General features: G+C 45.4%; 1 protein-coding gene across 1 annotated transcript in view; it reads left to right on the plus strand.

Moving 5' to 3' along the window:
• FAM171A1 (family with sequence similarity 171 member A1) overlaps window positions 1–22824 on the plus strand; it is a 126864-nt gene that overhangs the window by 94152 nt on the left and 9888 nt on the right. Inside the window, exon 5 of the mRNA XM_022580576.3 lies at window positions 2122–2298. Coding sequence (XP_022436284.1) covers window positions 2122–2298 — 177 coding nt within the window. The remainder of the gene's footprint in view (window positions 1–2121; window positions 2299–22824) is intronic.

A 22824-nucleotide genomic window follows, 5' to 3' on the forward strand; every position in this document is an offset into this window, starting at 1 on the left:
AAGTGGGAGGGTAGACTGTCATCTGGAAGGCATGGAGTGGAAGCAGTGAGAGAGGAAAGAGGCCTCAGGAGAGCAGGTATAATTGCCTGTGATGTCTTCTAACAGAGAACATTGTAAAGAACATTAAAGCACATGCACCTAGGGCATGTTGCTTTAAAAGAATATGCCCCTTTCTGCAGTGCCGTTCTTACTTCTGAATGTTTATAGTCGAGTTCGTTCCTTTCTGTAGCCTCGCAGGAAAGCATCTAGTCCAACCTCCTTAGTTTTGCAGATGAGAAAAACGGACCCCGGAGCAGGGAAGTAACTCGCCAGAGGCCACATAAGTAGTCGGTGGCGGATCTGATACTGGGACCCTGGCTTCCTGGTCCAGGGATGTGCAAGATTATAGGAAGGAAGTCTCGAAAGGGGATGAGTGGGGACAATGGGGATGCCATCTCTGGGAATCAAGAGGCAGTGTTAAGTGGGACGAAAGGATGATGGGTCTGGAGCACCTTTCTGCTCTACCTGCAGCTTCCCCGGGCAGACTTCCTACCTCGGGTTTGATGAAAGAAGCAGTGCTTCCTGATTGAAAACATTTCTTTAAATTGTTTATGTAAAGTCTAGTAAAGTACTTAATCTCTCTTTGTTTTAAGTCCTGTCTCATCTAGAGAGTCTAACAGAGCCTAGAGAGGTACATTGGAGACCTGGCTTTGCTTCTGTGTCGCCTTTGGGCAATGGACACATTTAGGTCCTCCATCCACAAGGTAGTTTGACCAGAAAGATGGTAAATTGTGTGCTTTGGTTTTTCTTCACCCTAAAGTGAAATGGCCACAGGATAAAAAGATTTCAGAACTTAAATCTATGCTTCCAACGTGGACCTTTGGATGAAATCCTCATTTCCATGCCTTTCCCTTCACTGGAAAACAGAGATGGGCATGAATCATAAAAGACAGTGCTAACATTAGCCGTATAGAGATTGCTCTACAAAGGGTTTAGCTCCCACTGGTTGTTCAGACTCTAAAATTCACCAGATTTGCTTTAAATGTTTAAATTTAGTCCTCATTGGAGGTTTGCATTAGCTTGGGTAGTTAGTTGATAGGTAGGTGAGTATATAAGTAGCTTACTAAGAAATCCTATAAATGGTGTTCTAATGTAGCTTACATTTTTCTATCAGTGTGTTTTCATCGTGTTCAAGGGAAGATTTTAAATTATGACCGAATACATTTTGTATGATATATTATATTTCACTGGAGAAAAATTCTTCTCACATGGACCGCTTAACTGTATAAATATAATATTGCTCTCATAAGCATTCCCCAGTTTATCTGTAGACAGTCATTAAAGCATTGGCTTGGATAAAAGGCCTCTAATGCAAAATAATTGGTATATTAAATTCCTTTTAAACAGATCAAAATAACAGTGGCAACCAAAATAACTCATAAATATTTCAGATCCAAGTTTTCAGTAGTGTACTTTTCGTAGCAGTAAGTTAATATTTTGAAGTACTGCTTGAAGAAATTCACTCCTTTTTTTTTTTTCAGCAGTCTCTGATTTAAATCATTTGGTTCCATTATGGTGACCTGCCGAGTAATTAACATGTGTGCAGTGCTCGCTTTGTATAGATGTTGATTTCAGGGATTTCCACACACACCTCTTCTCCCATTATAGACAATCCCTTCTCTTTTGAGGCCCTTGTTTTTTGGGGGAGGGGCGCAGCCTGCGGGATCTTAGTTCCCCGGCCAGGGATCGAACCCGCTTCTCCTGCATTGGGAGTTCAGAGTCTTAACCACTGGACCACCAGGGAAGTCCCGTGAGGCCCTTTTTGAAAGCACAGCGCAGTGGTTAGAATCTGCAAACCCAAGCTTGGATCAGGTTTGCAGATTCAAACTGGCCTATATCCGAAGACCAGCTCTTATTACTACCCTCTCTGAGCCTCAGTTTGTTTATGTGTAAGATGGGAATTTTACCCACCTTAGAATGTCGTGGTGAGGATTATGTGTGTAAGATGCTGAATGGAATCCCTGGCTTATAGGAGGCCCAGTCCTCAGTAGATGGTAGCTATGATATTTCTCTGTGAACAGTTTCTGCAGCCCCATGTAAGTCCTGTGTGTGCACGTGATGGAGAATGTCTCTTGCTTCCAGGAAATGGCACCAGGTACGACCTGACCCCCGTCACAGCCGTCAGCGTGCACTTGCTCAGCAATGATGGAACGCCGGTGCTGGTGGATGGCCCCATTTATGTCACCGTGCCCCTGGCCACACAGAGCAGTCTGAGGCACAATGCCTATGTCACAGCGTGGCGGTTTGACCAGAAGCTAGGTAAGCAGGCTCCTGTACCAGCGATCGGCTACAGATAACTTCGTTACTGTCTGATTTCCCTTTTAAGAAGCCTGTGCAAGTTCCTTTTCCTTGAAATTATTGAACGCTGCTGTTGATGGTGCATTGCATGGCTTCTAGTGGGTAAGTCTTACACGCTCTTTGGAGTTGGGTTTTTTTTCACATTTAAGCTGATTTGCTTGAAAAGAATCTTTAAAGGTTATTAGAACAAAATTGGCTCTCCTAACCTTTATCCTTTTAGTCTTTAGATGGTCACATGATCTCTCTTGGTCCTGTGTTTGAAAAAAGAAAAAAACATTGCCAATATTGTACCAAAAAAAAAAAAGAAAATAAAAATTACCCATGATCCCACATGTGGAGAAGCCCACTCACGGTATTTTGGATTACGGGCGGACCTCGTTCTGCTGCACTTTGTTTTATTGCACTTCGCAGATACTGCGTTTTATACAAATGGAACATTTGTGGCAACCCTGTGTTGTCAGACGATGGTGAGCATTTTTTAGCAGTAAAGTATTTTTTAGTTAAAATATGTACGTTGGTTTCTCAGGCATAACGCTATTGCATACTTAATTGACTACAGTATAGTGTGACGGAATTTTTAACGCACCGGGAAACGAAAGATTCATGAGACTTGCTTTATTGCGATGTCTGATATATTGCAGCGGGTCTGGAACCGAACCCACAGCATCTCCAAAGTGAGCCTGTATTTCCTTCCAGCCATTGCACTATGGATGTATGTATTAGTTATCTTTTGCTGCGTAACAGATGGCCCTAAAACTCGTAGCTTTAAACAACAGTGAACGTCTGTTGTCTCACAGTTTTGGAGAGTCAGGAACCCGGGCACAGCCTAGCTGGCTGGCTCTGGGTCAGGGTCTCTAGAAAGTTGCAGTCAGACTGTCAACCAGTTCATCTCAGGGTTCAACAGGGACTGCACGCACGCTTTGAGGCCCCAGCTCCTCACTGACTGATGGCCAGAGGCTTCAGTGCCTTGCCACGTGGGCGTCCCGACAGGGCCACTTGCAGCGTGACAGCTTGCTTCCAATAGAGCAAGTGACCCAAGAGAAATTTACAAATAAACAGAAAGTACAAAAGCACACATGGGCAAAATGGAAGTCACCGTCTTTTATCACCTAAGGTCAAAGTGGCCTCCGCTCCCTTCTTTCCATATGCTGGTGGTCGCAGAGCCCGATGCTGGTACGGTACGGGGTGGACCACACAGGTGTGTGAACACCAGGAGTGGGGGGGGTTCATTGGGCCCTCTTAGGGACTGCCTTCCAAAAATACACATTTAACAGAAAGGGGATTATACGCTATGTACTGTTTTATAACTTGCCTTTGAAAACCATTTGTATGTCATGAACATCTTTCCCTAGCATTATTATTCCATAGCAGCCATTATTCTGCAATGTCAATATTAAGATTGCATGGTATTCCCTTATATGTTTATGTCATAATTCAGTTGCTCAATCCCCTAAGTTAGAAAAAAAATTTACTCTGCTTACCAACGTTGTGATAAATATCTTTATACACGGCCATGATTGTTTCCTTAGGATAAAATTTTAGAAGAAGTGGAATTGCTGACTTCAGAAAGTACAAAATTCTAAAGGTTTTAATACATATTTCCAAATTTTCCTCCAGGAGGTTTTACAGTTGACATTCGTAGTAAGAATGTGGGAAGAAGTACGTGCTTGTGTTTCGGGTTTGGACAGCACATTGGTCCCTATACCCTGTTGGTTCTGAATCCCAAACTTGAAAGTCAAACTTGAAAAGACCGGTTTTCAAATAACCCCATTCAGAGTTTTAAACTGTTAGACCACGCATAAAAATTCTTGGGGGATTTTTGGTGTCAAATGTATTTTCAAAGACACCTAATTTCCTTGAGTAGTCAAATTCTAGTTCTAGGAATTTATATTTGGAAATAAATGCTTGTTGGGCTTTCTGGAGTTTGGGGGGAGTTGGGGTTTGTTTTGTTTTGTTTTCCGGTTACTAACAGACCGCATAATTATTTGTGTGGAATTCATTGGCTTTACCAGATGCACCGAACTTGATGTTGTTAGAAGGATCGTGCTGCTGCGTGGACATGTGGCACTGGGTCATGTGGGCACTTTGTCATTGGCGTGTGTTCTCCATTTCTTGAGGCACATGGTCCTGATCAGGATGTAAGGAGCCCTGGGATCCGGGAGAAAGGGACTTGAGGGAACCCCTGGGGAAGACGGGAATTCTGAAGGGAGGAAAGGACGTGGATAACAAAGCAGGGAAAGAAAGTAGGAAAGAGAGGGGAAAGCTTGCACTTGGACTTCTGAAACCCTGGATCTGCCACTTGGAAAACTCTAAGGCCTACCTTGGGCGAATCACCTGTCCTGTTTCCTCACTTGTACAAGATGCACATTGATCGAGGCTCTCCGTCCCTTGTACAGTCTTCCGCTCACCGTTGTCCGTCCAGGTTGGGCCCCAACGTGCCAGGGCAGTGCTCTGAAGTAGAGCGTGTGGTTAAGAGCAGCAACACTGAGGCACAATGGATTGGAATTCCAGCTCTGCTGGCCATCAGCTGTGTGGCCCTGGCCAAGTTGTTTAACCTCTCTGTGCCATAGTTTGCTCAACTGTGAGATGGGGATAATAATAGTATCAATACCTAGTGCTGTTATGAAGAGTGTGTTTATCAGTCAGAGTTCTCCAGAGAAACAGAACCAGTAGGATGTGTGTGTGTGCCTGTGTGTGTGTGTGTGTGTGAGAGAGAGAGAGAGAGAGAGAGAGAAGGGGAGGGAGAGAGATTTATTTTACAGTATTGGCTTATGCACTTGAAGAGGCTGGCAAGTTCAAAATCTGCAGTGGCCCAGCAGACTGGAGACCCAGAGAAGAGTTGATGTTGCAGTTTGAATCTGAAGGGCCATGTGCTGGCAGAATTTCCTCTTCCTTGGAGGAGGTCAGCCTTTTCTGGAGGTCTTCAACTGATTAGATGAGGCCCACCGACAGGAAGCGTAATCTGCTTTACTCAGTCTACTGATGTAATTGTTAATCTCATCTTTAAAATACCTTCACAGCAACCTCCAGGCATGTCTGATCAAATATCTGGTTGCTGTGACCTAGCCAAGTTGACACATCAAATTAAGCACCCCAAGGAATAAATGAGTTACTATTTGTAAGAAGCTCAGTTCAGTGCCTGGTACATGGTACACCCAAAGAGTTTATTCAGGGAACAAAGGTCTCCCCTCCTCTGCAGAAGGGTTTCTCGAACTGTGACCTCTAAACCACTTTCCCAGATTCCCGTTAGCCCAGATCTCTTTTTTTTTTTTTTTTTGCGATACGCGGGCCTCTCCCTGTGGTGGCCTCTCCCGCTGTGGAGCACAGGCTCCGGACGCGCAGGCTCAGCGGCCATGGCTCACGGGCCCAGCCGCTCCGCGGCATGTGGGATCTTCCCGGACCGGGGCACGTACCCGCGTCCCCTGCATCGGCAGGCGGACTCCCAACCACTGCGCCACCAGGGAAGCCCCAGCCCAGATCTCTTGAAGGACTGTTCTCCATGTGCTGCTTCCACTTCTCGACCCGCTGCAGCCCCGCTTCTACCTTCCGCTCTCCTGAAACCACAGTCATGAAGTTAACCAGCAGCTGCCTGACGGTGGAATCAGGTGACCTCCTCATCCCGTTGGACGTGTCTGCAGCATCGGAGGGTTTCCTTTCTCTAGAGAGGAAGGCCCGCCTCCCTCGGCTCTGTGACTCAGTGTCCCTGGGGTCCTCGTCTCCTGTCATATGGGCTCTGCCCCACGCCCAGCTCCTGACGTCCTTTACATGCAGTCGCTGGGACATCCACCTGCCTCTCACACTCCCACAGCCACCCCGTGCAACCACGTCTGCTCTCTGATCTGTGTTCCTGACTGTCTGTTAGGCCTCCATCTTCGGATGTCCTGCAGGAAACTCAGATTCACGTGCTTGACACGGACCCACTGACTCGCTTCACTTCAACCCCTACCCCTGTTCATTTCTGTGTTTCCTCTCTTGGTTAAGGGTGCCATCTACCAGACCATCCAAGTAGAAACCCCCGAGTTATCCCCCATTTACTCTTTTGCTTCACCTCCCTGCCTCACCGGCAGCCACGTCTGGTCCCTTGCAAGGTCATGTTGATGTCAAATCAGCGTTTCTCCAACCTACCTTCTCCTCTCCTTCTCTGGTTACCTCTGTCTGGGTGCAGACTCTTCCCTCTTTTCTGGCCAATTCCTGCAGCCGTCTGCCTGTCTTCCTCTCTCCTTCCCTCCACCAGGACTTCTGGGTTGCTGCTTGGGCTGTCTTTCAGAAGCACAGACCCCTTTCCCACATGAGAACATCTCAGAGGTACTCATCGTGAGGCTGTCCACACTCGTTGGCACGGCACACAGATCTCTGCAGAGCTGGTCCCTGCCTAGCTCTCCAGCTCACTCCCAGCCTCTGTTCCCTGCACACCCTCCATCACTCCCACACCAAACCGTTTGCCGGTCCCTGGATGCGCCTGGGTCTCCCTCATCACTTGTCACATTGTGTGAGCAGGACCTCTCCTCTGAAATCCCTTTCTCCATGTGCTGAACAGTAGTTTGGTTTCTCTCGAGCATGTTGTCCATTCAGCAGCGGCACTAGAAGTCTGTGAAGACATGGCCTTGCAGTGTCTCAGTTATTATCTGTGTCCTCACTGAGTCTTCCTCATCTTTGAGTCTTCACGATCACACACAGGCCCTGGCACTTGCTAGGTGTCTAAGCAGAATGTTTGCTAAATGATTGAATCAGATGGGGAGCTTTTATGTGTTCTAAGATTCAAGGCGGTTTAAGATATTACAATGTAACACTGGTACTTAGAGGCGGTTTAAGATATTACAATGTAACACTGGTACTTAGAGAATAGACATGTGGACACAGTGGGGGAAGGGAGGGTGGGACGAACTAGGAGATGGGGATTGACATATACATACTACCTTGCGTTAAGATAGATAGCCAGTGGGAACATGTTATAAAACATAGGAAGCTCAGCTCCATGCTCTGTAATGACCTAGATGGGTGGAATGGGGGGAGGGGGTGGGAGGGAAGTCCAAGAGGGAGGGGATATATGCGTACATGTAGCTGATTCACTTCATGGTACAGCAGAAACTAACACAACATTGTAAAGCAATTATACTCCAATAAAAAAAAAAGATGACGCTATACACAGAATTTACCTTTACATATCTGTGTATATATATGTTTAATGAAAGAACGGTGCTTTGAGCACTTGTCTAGAGAGACAGCAGTTATATTGGATTTTCTCCATCCTGGAGCTTCCAACCCTGCTGCTATGATTCTACTCCTTCCTGCCTCTTCATTTTTGAATGTATATAGTTGAATATAGATAAATAAGCCTGGGGTATAAAAGGCTGTATTCCTAATACAGGGATGCTTTCACTAGAGAGTCGTACACAGATATGTCATAACAATATGGCACAGGTCTAGAGAAGCAGCATCCTTGCTCTCATTGGTTTATTTTGTATACAGCTCACAAACAACAAAAGTTTATATAAAAAAATTTTTTTGATATCTATGGCAGACTGAATAATGCCCCCCCCTGAATATCTCCACATCATAATCCCTGGACCCTGTGAATATGACCTTATATGATAGAGGGACTTTGCAGACGTGATTCAGTTATGAATCTTGAGATGCGGAAATTCTCCCGGATTATCCTCGTGGGTCCACTGTAATCACAACGGTCTGTATAAGCAGGGTGCAGGAGGAATCAGAATCAGAGGAGATGGCAACGTAATGACGGAAGCAGCAATTGGAAGGATGCACTTTGAAAATGGAGGAAGGGGCCACAAGCGAAGGAACAGAGGCAGCCGTGAGAAGCTGAAAAAGGCACAGAAATGGATTCTTCGTTCAGAGTCTCCAGAAAGAACCAGCCCTACTGATACCCTGACTTTAGCCCAGTGAAACTGATTTCGGACTTCTGACCTCTAGAGCAATAACGGAATAAATCTGTGTTGTTTTAAGCCCCTAAGTTTGTGGTAATTTATCACAGGAGCAAAAGGAAATTAATACACTGTAGAAGTCAGTGAAAACAAAGAAATGTGCATTGTTATAAAGACTCTGAAATATAAGTTATCCAATTCTCTACTTCCTCTCTGGAAATAATCCCCGTGGCATTATTCCTTTTGTCATTGAGAATCTCCATTGTGTCGTTGATCTCTTCCCACTTAAAGGGTCTTTTTTAACTTAGCATCTACAGTGAAAAATGTAACTGCCAATTCCTGGCTCTAACAGATTGTATGTGTGCAGAGAAAAGCCAACATTTGGATAGTCATTCAGAAACGATCAAATGAATTAAAATATGTTTTCCGAAAACTTTAAGATTGGATGGACATTGCAAAGAAACCATATGTTCTTTAACTCACTAAACTCAGTAGAAGCCTACATATTTCATAAGGGGTTTTCTGTTATGTGTAATCAATGTCATTATTTAGGTAGAAATTAAATTATTGCAGTTAAATGAAAAGTTCCAAGAGTGTATTATAAGATCAGAAAAGAAAAATAGGAACACATCTTAAGCACATAGCACTCACTATTTACTCATTATCTGCTATTTATGATTAAGTCAAATATGATAATCACTTCTAACCAGTTTAACACTTTAATTATCTACTTTGGAGGTATATCAAAGTAATTGCAATTTCAAAATGTTTAACAGCCAGAAATAGCAATTCGTGAATCCATTAAGAATTTTTCGTCTAATTAAGTATCGCCAGACTATGGCCTGAAAGCTAAGAATGGTTTTTATATTTTTATTTATTTATTTTATATATTTTTATTGATTGATTGACTGATTGATTGATTTATGGCTGCATTGGGTCTTCGTTGCAGTGCGCGGGCTTTCTCTAGTTGCGTGAGCGGGAGCTACTCTTCGTTGCGGTGTGCGGGCTTCTCACTGTGGTGGCTTCTCTTGTTGCAGAGCACGGGCTCTAGGCATGCGGGCTTCAGTAGTTGTGGCACGCGGGCTCAGTAGTTGTGGCTTGCGGGCTCTAGAGCACAGGCTCAGTAGTTGTGGCTCACGGGCTTAGTTGCTACGCACCATGTGGGATCTTCCTGGACCAGGGATCGAACCCGTGTCCCCTGCGTTGGCAGGCAGATTCTTAACCACTGCAACACCAGGGAAGTCCGGTTTTTGCATTTTTAAATGTTTGAAGAAAGAATCAAAAGAAGAAGAGTATCTCAAGACACATGAAAGTTAGATGAAAAGTAAGCATCCCTGAATCAAGTTTTATTGGGTGCTGTGGACTGAATGTTTGTATTCCCCCCCCCCACAAAATTTGCATGTTGACATCCTAACCCCCAAAGCCATTAGTATTTGGAGGTTGGGCCTTTGGAGTTGATGAGGTGATGAGGGTGGAGGTCTCTTGAATGGGATTAGTGCCCTTATAACAGGGGCCCCAGAGAACTTTCTCCCGCCTTCCACATGTGAGGACACAGCAAGAAGGCCTCATCCATGAATCAATGATGCAGGCTCTCTCTGGACACTGAATCAACCGGCACCTTGATCTTGGACTTCCCATCCTCCAGAACTGTGAGAAATGAATTTCTGTTGCTTGTAAGCCACCCAGTTTATTTTATTACAGCAACCCAAATGGAATAAGACATGGGAACCCAACCGTGCCTGTTGGTTCATTTGTGGCCTGTGAGTGTTTTTCCTACACCAGCAGAGTTTGAATATTTGCAACAGAGAGTGTATGTTCTCGCAAACTGAAAAATATTTGCTACCTGGACTGTTACAGAAAATGTTTGTGACCCTCTGATCTGAGATACATTCAACAGGGAAGCTCTTACCACTTAGTATTAAAATGCAAGTGTATTCTCCATCTGCAGGGCCGAACAGCATGCCTGATTCAGTCACAGTCTCTATGTACTGTTATCCAGGCAACCTTCCAGCATTTGGCCCCGAGTGACAGCTGATGCTCAGTGATAACACCTTGGTTATAGGGCACGATTTCAAACTCTTAAAGAAAAATGAAATTCTTTTTAAGTTCCATGGGACTTCTATTTGAAAAATAAATCCACATTTTAATGCTAACTCAAATACTTTCATTCCTGACTGCTGGATAACTGAAAGTTTACTCATGAGAGAAATGTAGAGGTACTCCCTTTCTTTTTTCTTTTTAGATTTCACATATCTGTGATATCATATGGTATTTGTCTTTCTCTGTTTGGCTTTCTTCACTTAGTATGATAATCTCTGGGTCCATCCATGTTGCTGCAAATGGCATTATTTCATTCTTTTTTTATGGCTGAGTAACAGTCCATTGTGTGTGTGTATATATGTATGTATGTGTGTATATATGTATGTGTATATATACACACACGCATATATGTGTATATATATATACATACATATATATATATACACACACACTACATCTTCTTTATCCATCCCTCTGTTGATGGACATGTAGGTTGTTTCCATGTCTTGGCTATTGTGAATAGTGCTGCAATGAACATAGGGTGCATGTATCTTTCTGAATTACAGTTTTCTCAGGGTATATGCCCAGGAGTGGGATTGCTGGATCATATGGCAACTCTATCTTTAGTTTTTTGAGGACCCTCCATAGTGGATGTATCAATTTACATTCCCACCAGCAGTGCAGGAGGGTTCCCTTTTCTCCACACCCTCTCCAGCACTATTAGAGAGGATCAGTATTTGGTGCTATCATTTATCACAGTTTTATTTTTCTTTTTTTTTTAATGGCCACAGTTGTCTTTTTTTTTTTTTTTGGCGGGGGGGAACAGGCAAAGAATTTCCCATTATAATAATTAGCATCTCTATATCTTAACCCACGTGTTCATCCGAGGGTGACCTAATAGATTAACAGTCTCCTAGAACATAAGTAGAGTTGGGTTTTGTTTCGTGTGTTACAGCGGTATGACTTGGCTGATTATAGTATGCACTCTCAGAAAAGTGATTTTTTTAAGAAGCCTGACTTGCACATATTAGAATCAAAACTTTTGCCGCATTTACGGGTAATGCTGATTTTGCTGAAGCTACCGTGTTAAAATGCCACTGGATTTATGGTGCAAGGGAGGCCTCTATTTAGTTAGTGTAAGTCTTTTCCTTTGAGGAATTACCAGATTTCTTTAACCTAGATCTTCTAAAGGTGCTGTCTCTTTTGAAAACTTTTACAGTGCCAGTGCCTGGGGCCTGGGTGTCCAGGCGTGTCTGAGGGGATGGGATAAAGTGACCTTATCGGTCACGTTCAGGGGCCAGTTTGACCTTTGAAAGAAGCAGCTTTCCTCCCCTAGTCTGGCAGATGCAGTTTTCTGGGTCATGGTGAATGCACCTTAGCTGAGGCTTTCTGGACAGTACGAGATGGCATGTCAGCTCAGCTTCACAGGCATTTACTCTCTTCAGCCTGTAACTGGGACAGCAGATGGCTGTCCATGTCCTGGGTGGTGCCCTGGGGAATGGTCACTTATGAATAAGCAAACCAGGTCAGTGGTTTGAATTGAAAGTGACTGACTGACCTTGAGTGGCAGAGAAATCACGATTTAAGATCCTCTATGCAGTAAGTTTCTGCTGTTTCACCATAAGTTATGTGGCTTGAAGACTCTCATTCTAATGAGGTGACAGAAATAAAAGCAGATTCCAAGGGAAGCTACATTGCAGGATCCAGTTTTAACTGCCTTCCCAGAATGCAGCCTGCAGAGTGGTGTGCGTTGCTATAGAAATGGTGGTTACTGAACCAGCTTCTTATCACGTATGGTGCACACGTATCAGGCCCTCGGCAATACCCGCTCATAATTGGCCTGTAGTGGATTCATCTCTGCGTAGGTGATGAGCATTACTGCTGATGCTGTGCTCACTGAACTAGTCCTTTTAGGTAAGTCATGGCCAGCCTGCCCTTGAAGGTGGAGCTTGATTTAAAATACAGATCTAAGATTTTGTTCCATTTCATTGTTTTTCGGGGGGAGAAAGGGATGGGAGTTCTTAAAGCACTAAATTCTGTTTGTCACTTTAAGAAAATGAAAATAGTATTACTGGTGTGTCTTCTTCTCTATCATGAGCCATGCATCTTACATAGGAGGTGACATATTGCCATGCAGAGGTGTAGTGATTGAATTACAAGAATGAACTGTAGTGCATCGGGTGGGCAAAAGTTAGAACAAAAGAAGGGAGTTCACGTTTCTAACAGTTAAGTATGTATTTACATGTGTGATGTTAATTTTAGAACCACGTGTATCATCTTTATAATTTTTTTTTCAAAAAGAACAGACTCAATAGTTAATGGAATCAAACAAAGAAGGAAGCAGACTTACCTGTCAAAGTACAATGTCAGTATATCCTTAAGGAAGATGATCTGAAATGGGTCGTCTGAGGATGAAAGCGATTTTTTAGAAACAAAGAAAGAATTCTCAGGAGGAGTCTCTATGTTCCCAGATGTTAAAATTGCCCATAAAAGTGAATTGAGCTTCCTTTAGATGTATAGGAGGGGAGAAAAAGATAATGTACCTGCAAAGAAAGCTGACTGAAGTGATGTAACAAATCAAAAAGAACCCTGAAGGTGTAGGACTTAATTTGGATAAACGATACCGGTCCGGCGAAAACTTTGGCCACAGATCTTGACTGCCAGGTGGCCAACAAACTGTGATCTGTTTTTCAGACACAGATTGGTGTCTTTTGACCACTCCGGACCATCAGCATCACAGTTGGGATATTCCACCCCTGCTGACCAAGTGGAACGGAGTCCGGCCACGGAACATGTGGGCTGTCCGTGGGGAGACCGAATGCAGAATGATCTCAGAACATGGACATTTGTTTTCTGATGTTGCCTAGCAACTCAAAAAACACTGTCGTAACATCAGTCCATTCCTAAAAATTGTTAAGCCTTTTGTGTTTGTAGCCATACGCCCCAACAGCAACAAAAAAGAGAATTTTTAGAAAACAACACCGTCACATTAGGTATATTGTAGCCATGGTTCAGGGCCGCTTTTGTTTTGAAACCCTATTCTTAGAGACTTAATTTTTCTAAAGGATCCTTTTATATAGAATGAGAACTTCCCATGCTTGAGTTGCACAGAAACAGTTTTTGGAAAGCGTAACAAATGATGGTTGCCCGCTTTGCGGCCTTAGAGTGTATAGATCCATGTTCCTCCTAAAAGAAAATGTCTCATGTTATAGTCAGCCCTTAATTACCACTTACGGAATATTCACTTTGTGGATTATCTGTGGCAAGTGTGTATCCTCCAGTGACTTGCCCACCACCTGGAAGCCTCAGAGCTGCCTTGCTTTGCTACCACGTGGCCTGGATTTTAAGCACTGCATCTAACATGCTCGTTCTAAGATCAGCCTGGGTGAAAAATAACTAGGAAGGCAAAGCTGCCACATCATTTATTTTAAAACCAAATATTTTATAAATGTCTCCTGTTTTCAGTGATCTCCACTGGCATGGGTAATTAAAAGGTAAAATTATCTTTGATTTGAATATTGCACTGGTTGTACAGCATTTGGCAGGAGTGTATAGAACGCAGGTAGCCTGTAGCCCAGCAATTGAGACAGCTTGGACGTGAACAATGGCTCCTCTGGATCTTGAGCAAGCCCTTTAGCCTCTCAGGGCCTCTGTTTTCTCATCTATAAAATGGGCATAATAATAGCTATCATCCCCATCTCATAGAACTGTCGAGAATGGAGAGCCCTTACAACGGTGCCTGGCACTGGGGAAAGTGCTCTCTAAATTTAGCCATTATTATAATCATCACTGCCCTTATTCAGCCCATATGTAGTTTGTGCATTTTGGGTAAAGCGCGTTATAAGGAAGACAGACAAGTACAGTGAAGTCTTAGTGTCTTTAAATGGAATTTCAAGTCTCAGCGAAGGCTGCTTTGTAGCTGGTATGCCTGGACATCCAGTCTAATTGGTTGGTACTCTTGTTCTACTAGTTGTCCCATATTTTGAATGTCATTGCTGTCTCCCTATTTCTAAATGACTCAAAGTTCAGAATAGGTGTTGCCTTTTAATTTGACTTGAGATAATGTACATAAAGCACCTAGCGCGTTGCCAGGCATGTATTAAGTTCTTAATATCGTGGTTCTTTTTACCCCTTCTCTTGAATCACCCCTTTAAAATTATTTGCATAAACACACATGCACATGCCTACACAGAACACACACATCGAACCAGCCCAGCCCACACGGAATGTGCTGCGTTAGAGGTTTCTGCAGAAGCGTGCTTGCTGGCTCTCATTATGACCCGTAGTGGAGTTGTACACGGCAGCCCCGCCATTTCACATGGTGGGCAGTTTGAAATACGCCTATATTGAAGGGGAAGAAAAATAGGACCGTATGGGGAAAGCATTTTTTTGTCTACCCATTCTCAGCTGAGCTTATTCATTAGCAAAACAGGTATGACCATAAACCAACATTTTTCATCACTATGCTCAAAGCAGCCCTAGAGGTTGGGGGGACTACATTCTTTCTTAATCAGAAAGAAGCTGAAATTCAGCACAGGGAAGTACCTGGCACACATGTACAGTATGCTGGGAAGGGAGAAGGGGAAACGCAAAACATGGTTTCCTTCAGACTTCAAATCCTCTTCCTGTTCTAGAATCTCCGATTTTGGTGCATTCCTGCTTCTGTGCCAAGACTTAATGTGGCTTAATAGAATGATGGACTGGATCTGGGGATACAAAACAACAATCCATTCCCAGATGTTCTGTTTGGCCCATACAGTCGATTTAGGGGCATTTATTTGTTTGTTGTGTTTTAATTTACTGTCAACATTTAAATATTGAAAGATTTCCTGAGGAATTCTGTTCTTGGCTTCTCTTTTTTTTTTTTTTTTTTTTTTTGCGGTACGTGGGCCTCTCACTGTTGTGGCCTGTCCCGCTGTGGAGCACAGGCTCCGGACGCGCAGGCTCAGCGGCCATGGCTCACGGGCCCAGCCGCTCCGTGGCATATGGGATCTTCCCGGACCGGGGCACGAACCCGTGTCCCCTGCATCGGCAGGCGGACTCTCAACCACTGCGCCACCAGGGATTGGCTTCTCTTTTTAAAACTTGAACAATTCGTTCATTACAGCAGATAGATAGTAAACATCTTCTTTGTGCCAGATTTTACCCTGTCCTAGGCTCTTGGGATAAAGCAATTACAAAACAAGTCAGGGAAGGTCCCTGTAATTATGAAGTCTTTGTTCCAAATGGAAGAGACAGACAATGCACCAGTTTATTACTTCATTGGCATGAGTTCTGTAAGACAGGTAAGCAGGGTGATGTCGGGGAGAATGGTTGGCTGGTCAGAGCCTATGGAGGAGTGATATTTGAGCTGAGATCCCAAAGATACCTCTGAGTCTAACATGGGAATGTCTTGGGGGCAGCACATTCTGGGCAGAAAAAAAATGGTCAACACAAAGGTCTTAAGATTGGAACCAATTTGTCCACAACCACAGCAGCCAGTTCACTGAGAGGCACCGCCCCTTCAAGCATCTGGAACAAACTCAGATAAGTGTTTGTCAGCTCCCTGTCGGTAATCTGACAAGTGACTAGATTATTTCTGGAATATATTAGAAATATTTCTGAAGTTGCTTCAAGTACTGGCCACCCAGTTAGTGTACCCCAGCAACATTGTGGGAAACGGTCTTAGGGTTTTCTGAAAGGGTTGCCACACCCCACGAAAGTGCAAACCATCTAGAGCTTTGCTACTCAAAGAGTGGTCTGTGGACGGGGAGATTGTTCGAACTGCAGAATCTCACGCTTTGCTCCAGACCCACTGGATCAGAATGTGCATTTTAACAAGATCTCCACTGTAACAAGCTCTTGAACAAGCACTGGTTGAGAGCATCTTACCGCATCTGTCCAGATGTTTGTCGCCTTCTCTGTTCTGCCACCCTTCGTTTTGAGCGAGTTTTCTAAATGCTGGGGATTTGTGGCTGTGCCTCCCAGAGTCCTGCTCTGGGTCCCCCACCCAGTCCCATCTGACATGTAATTGCAGGATGGATGTTGGATTTAGTGGGTAATGAACAAAATTTCTCTCCATATGGGCTTAATTAGCCAGTACTCTGATGCTGCTTTCTGGAAATTTATACATACCTATAGTAAATTCAAAATTCTCTCATTAAATTTTATTAATGCTATTATGCATGCTGATACTTCTGGCCACCTATTTAAGGCATACGCTTTCTCTAGCTCTGCCAGAAGCGTTATGGTTTCCCATTACTGCTCTCTCCTAAAATTTGTTTCAGTAAGTCTTGTGATCCCTCAGCTAAAGCTGAAAGGGAAAAAAAAAAAAAATCAGTCACTTAGATTAAATTTATTTTTAAGAGTCCATTCCTCAAAATTTACCCTAAAAATACCCAGGGAACATGTTGTAGCTGAATACAGATGCATTTCTTGTTTTAATTTCTAATAATTGATTATATCTGTGATTTTATGCTTTGAACAGAAGGTCATTGGTTGTAGTGAGTTGCCCTTAATTTTATTCTTGTTTAAACGGGTCCTGAAATGTACTTGCCCGAAGCTACAGGAATGCAACCATCTGTACAGGACTTTCACTCTTCAGTTCCATTGCTTTCAACAAGCATGGTTAGGTAATTGACCACCAGGTAAACACTTTGCAGTGTAATTAACAAGGAATGTATCCTCCTCACAGACTTCATGAAAAAATCCTTCCAAAAAAGGGAACATAGCTATTCAAAGGCATAGACTTTAATTTGGGAAAAAAAGAAGGCTACTCCACAATGTCATAAAAATAGTGTCGCTGTTTCTGCTCTACTGAATAATGTGACTTAAGGGCGGATGGACTTTTCTGGGTGATCTCGTCCCGATAAAGTTTTGTTAAAGCATGTGATGAAAGAGGCTCAGACCTTGACACTGCTAATCGTACATCTGGTAGAAAAATATAGTAGAGGTTATAGTTTAAGGTAATGCAGATGGTAATCCTGGGAAATAAGCCTGTGCTGGTTTCGAGAGAAATCCAGCGTATTCCGGAAGCTGGGGAACCCCTATGATTATAAGTGGCAATAATAGTAATAACTATTAACTGTGGATCTGAGCGGTACATACCTCTTCAGAGGACTGCCCTCAAATGAGCTAATGCCCACGCCATCCTGATTATTCAGCAAGAGTCACCACAGCCCAAGCGAGGAGACAGTCATTGGCCAAAACCAACAGCTGAAGGGCAGGACAGCAGAGGTTCCTACTGTCCAAATTCATGCGTGTGTCATGCATATATGTCTCACCTCTCACCATGAACGTTCCCAAGTAGTTCACAGTGAACCATTAAGTCGTAGGAAGAGAAATGACTCTATTTCACAGACTGAATATTCACCTTTTAATCGATAGAACTTTTTTGAGATGGGTTTTCTGCGTGGCTGTGGCATTTCTTCATGTCCCAGCGTACAGGCCTAGTAGAACTCACTGCAGCCTCTTTCAGGAAAAATGCATCAGTTAGGATATGTTAGCTGCACAGGGTAGTAGAATCCCCAACTACAAGTGCTTAAATGAGGAGACCATTTATTTATGTGACGAAGGAAGTGTGAAGCAGCCATCCCCCAGCTGGGCCATCCTCTGCGTGTCCTTGGGTCACACAGCTGGAAAGTGGCAAAGCTGGGATTCACATGCGGGGTTATCTTAGGCCGGGCAAGTCATCCATGCACTCATTCGGCCCTTGATCGTACTGGACTTTTATCTGCCCGGTGTCCTGAGGTGTGACATGGTCACAAGTCCCGGTATAAGAGCAATGACTTCTTTCTCTGTATATTGGCGAAGGTGCAAGATGCCAGCTTCAATGTGTAATCTGTTAAAAGGGCAGGTTTTCACTTACAGTTTCCTTTTCAAAATCAGTAGTGCTCATCCTAACAGGGTTTTTCTGCTTGTTACCAAATGCTGAGATGAGCTCGTACAGCTGATAAAATAGGGGCTTCTGGGCAGAATAAGTGAGCCAGGCAGAAAAAGCAAGGCAAATCTGAACCGTATCAGTCGTATTCTAATTAGACATTAGATTTTTGGCCCTTTTTCATATTTTAGAGTTCTTTTCCCTTTCAATAGACATTTGTTTAAATTTTGAACTCAATGTTCTTTATATTTTGCAAATAAAAGCTGCTTTCATTCCTGCTTGGTAACCAAGCAAGAAAACGGCACCCTTGGTGATCGCTAAGAGACTCCATCAGATCTTACAGACAAGCATAAGGCGTGTCTTTTTCAGCCTGTCAATTACTGTGTGTAATAATCATTGCAGTTAAATGTAGCTTCCAAGTTAAAATCTTGTGGTGCTTTATACACACAACGAACCTTGCCAGCAGAATACATAACTAACACGCTTTCAAAAGATGAGGACAGGGGCTTCCCTGGTGGTCCAGTGGTAGAGATACCGCCTTACAATGCAGGGGACGCGGATTCGATCCCTGGTTAGGGAACTAAGATCCCACATGCCGTGTGGCAACTAAGCCCACGTGCCACAACTACTAAGCTCAAGAACCTCAACTAGAGAGCCTACGTGCCGCAAACTACAGAGCCCACGCGCCTTGGAGCCTGCGCACCACAGCTAGAGAAGAGAAAACCTGTGCGCCACAACTACAGAGAATCCTGCGCCACAGCAAAAGATCCTGCACGCCTCAGCAAGGATGTCGCGTGCTGCAACTAAGACCCAAGGCAGCCAAAAATAAATAAAATAAATGAGTAATAAACAAATCTTTTAAAAAATAATAATAAAAAAAAGATGAGGACGGTTTTTCAACAAAGTATTTCTCCTTGAAAAATCTTTCCATTGTGCAGGGTTTCACTCTAGAGAATAAGAATTCAGACAAAAACCTATCTGAGGAGGGCTTCTCTGGTGGCGCAGTGGTTGAGAGTCCTCCTGCCAATGCAGGGGACGCGGGTTCGTGCCCCGGTCCGGGAAGATCCCACATGCCGCGGAGCGGCTGGGCCCGTGAGCCATGGCCGCTGAGCCTGCGTGTCTGGAGCCTGTGCTCCGCAACGGGAGAGGCCACAACAGTGAGAGGCCCGCGTACCGCAAAAAAAAAAAAACCTATCTGAGGATGTGTGTTGAAGAAACTTGGATTTAGCATATCTCTGTTCCACGTCTGGATTTGTCTCTCATGTGGCTGCCTGTGGAGTTTATTCTAGATGCAGTCTTTGCAAGTGGGTTATCTAGTTCCCAGTAGTAGATGCCCCTGGTGGGGAGTTGGGGGTCGTTGGTGGTGAGGAAGCAGAGCTGATAACAGAACCGCTGATAACAGTGTGTAGGAAGGGTGGGGGGGGAGGGGAGGGGGAGGAGCGAGGAAAAAAGCACAGCTGTGGGTGGGAGTATTTAGCATAAGAGCAAACAACTTCGTTCCTCAGTAGGGACCTAAGGACATCAGTATTTTAGGACCAGCATCAGTTGATCATAATCATGACCCTGTATTATCATGAAAAACATCAAAATTATATTCAACTTTATAAGGCAGGAGTAAATGATACTTTTTAGAATTACAGAAAATTGCCTTTTCAAACTTTGGCAAATAAGACCCAAGTTCTGTAGAAGAATAGCTTCCAAACCGTGTTCAGGAGATGTCTTGGGGGTTGTGCCGGGGGCGGGGAGGGGTTCTCATCACTTGTTTGCAGAGAAGCTTGTCTTTTTTTTTTTAAATTTTTTAAAAAATAAATTTGTTTATTTTTGGCTGTATTGGGTCTTGATTGCCGCGTGTGGGCTTTCTCTAGTTGCAGCCAGCAGGGGATACTCCTCGTTGCAGTACGCGGGCTTCTCATTGCGGTGGCTTCTCTTGTGGAGCATGGGCTCTAGAGCGCACGCTCAGTAGTTGTGGCTCACGGGCTCTAGAGCGCAGGCTCAGTAGTTGTGGCTCACGGGCTTAGTTGTTCTGCGGCATGTGGGATCTTCCCGGACCAGGGCTCAAACCCGTGTCCCCTGCATTGGCAGGCAGATTCCCAACCACTGCACCACCAGGGAAGTCCCAAGAAGCTTGTCTTTTATCCGTTTTATATATTAATTTCTTAATTTTCTTAATACAAAGGTTCCATTAAAGAGAAAGAGTTCAAATGCTTTGAAAGCTGATGATCTAGAAATTTCAGTACTGAGGAATTTCATCCCTCGGTGATGCTAGAGGGATCGCTCTCCCACCTTCACACACATAAGAGTCCCAGTAATGGACGTGGCACGGGGCTCCATCAGCACAGAGACACACACAGCCGCCAGCCCGCCTGCTCCTGGCACACCCGCTTCACAGCCAGCCACCCTCCCTGGGCAGTGGCCGCCGTTCATGAAGGTGGCAGCCTGGCTGGGCTGGCGTTGTGGAGCACAAGGAAGCATGACGCCCTCCTCCTACCTGCACACCTTCACCAGGTGACCCACCTTGGGACCTGCCTGGACGGCCCGCTTGCGAAGAGCCCGGGGGAGTCGGCAGGAAGCCCCGTTATGCTGTTACGACCTCAGCAGCTGCCCTAATGTCCGGACCACAGGGGAGACAAGCTTATTGACCCTGGCAGCCCTACCAGCAGCTGTGATGACCAAGGGGTGTTCAGAGGCTGGCCCCACCCGGGAGGGAGGGGAACAAGCCAGTGGCCTTGCACTTGGAATTTTCTAAGCAGGAGCAACCCGGGTCTTCCCGTGATCTGTCTGACCAGCGCCGAGGCTCCCACAGAGATGGAAGGGACCCGCTCTTGGTACCCTGTCCGCGGGTCTGGCGGTCATATAACCTGCTCAACAAAAGAGACTCTCCAGACGTCTGTTTGTCCGGCTGTCCGGTCACCAGTGACCATTCCCGGCGGTGGCTCTCCAGCCATGAGCACAAGAATCTCTTAAGAGTGCGGAGGTTCCTCAGGTGGGAAAACAGCCTCACACCACAGCATCAGGATTTCAGTAATGAGAAGCATATGTTTCTAGTACACAATTCATTAATTCTTGTGTTCCCTGTGGCTAATTTCCTACACAGAAAGCTGGGAAATGGCTTTTGCCAACAACAACGTGATTGCTGAATCCCAAGACAGCGCTGCCCTTTATTCATTGTACACATGTATGTTTCACAGAAAACTTAGGCTGAAATAAACGCCTCTTTCCCAGCTGGCTTTGTTCCCTCTGGTCTGAAAGAGTAGATCCCAAGCTTAACTGCATTTCCTGCCAGCCACACCCACCTTTGCACAGGAGGTCATCTGATATTATTTGAGGGGAAATGGGGAGTTTGCACGTCTGGCTTTCACCCTCAAGTACTGTCACGTTTCCACGCCACAGATGTTTCTGGGTGTTGAGAAGACAAAGGGAACATAGGATGAGGGTTAGCAACTTCGGCCAGGTATGCTTTGGAAAACGGGTGATGTAGTGACACGTGCCCTGGGGTCGCCGAGACCTGGAAGGTCCCTGCGCGCAGGAGGGACTCAGGATGGACACAGGATGTGACTTGAATCTTGAAGGGTGGGTAGATTTTTGGAAGAGAGGAAAAGCATGTGAGGTTGGAACAACAGTTGAGGGCAAAGTCACAGACTCTGGTAAAAGTGTGTGTTGTGAGGACCAACCTGGGAAGAACTGGGGGTGGGGGGGGGCCTTCCATTGCTAATGGCGCCGGAAGCCCTGCCCAGCCCTCCCCAGTCTCCGTCCCTCCCGTTCCCCGGTCCAGTAACTTACCATGCCTCTGTGCATGCTGTTCCCTCTTTTTTCTCTCTGCTCCTGGCCACCGTCCACCCCGGTGACAGTCCTGCCTGTTCACCGGAGCCCAGCTCGTCCCAGCCTTCTCTGCCCACCGCAAGAGGCACTCGTTCTTACCGAGCTCCCAAAGCAGCTTGTATTGCGCCTTTCCCTGGCTCTTCTGGCTCCCACAAGCATCACAGGCTGGACTTGGGGGCCTGTTAGCTGGGTGCGGGGTGTGTGTGTCCGTCCACCCTTTAGGCTTGTTCCCAGTGTAACTGGGAGGTGTTTTAAAAGCCCGTTTCCAGGGCTTCCCTGGTGACGCAGTGGTTGAGAGTCCGCCTGCCGATGCAGGGGACACGGGTTCGTGCCCTGATCCGCGAAGATCCCACATGCCGCGGAGCGGCTGGGCCCGTGAGCCATGGCCGCTGAGCCTGCGCGTCCGGAGCCTGTGTTCCGCAACGGGAGAGGCCACAACAGTGAGAGGCCCGCGTACAGGTTAAAAAAAAAAAAAAAAAGCCCGTTTCCAGTTGGCTGTGTCGTAGAAAGCCAAGGCGACTTAGCCAACCAGGTAGGTGGTTCGCCCTTGAGTGAGCGCGCAGGGCTCTGAGCCTCCACCTGTTTTCCTCTGGTCGCCTTTAGCCTAACCTAATCCGCTCCACTTGAAGAGCAGTGACTCAAGAGGGAAACTGCAAACCAAAGAGTGCAGGCGGCTTCCTGGCTGATAGGAGAGCCTGGCAGGGCCACTCCTGTGGGAGAGCGTGTGGGAGTGGGGTCGGGTGTGTAAATCGTGAGCTAAACAGCATGGGATCCCCGAGGGGAAAACCGGAAGTGGTGGCAAGCGATCCGTTCTCTGCCTTCAGGCGAGCGTTCTGACCCGACGCAGAACCACGTTAGCCGCCTGTGTCACATGCTCCCTGTTTCCAT

This window comes from Delphinapterus leucas, chromosome 2, assembly GCF_059928025.1.
Source record: "Delphinapterus leucas isolate spDelLeu-1000000601 "Yukka" chromosome 2, BTC_Dleu_Yukka2, whole genome shotgun sequence".
Lineage (NCBI taxonomy): Eukaryota > Metazoa > Chordata > Mammalia > Artiodactyla > Monodontidae > Delphinapterus > Delphinapterus leucas.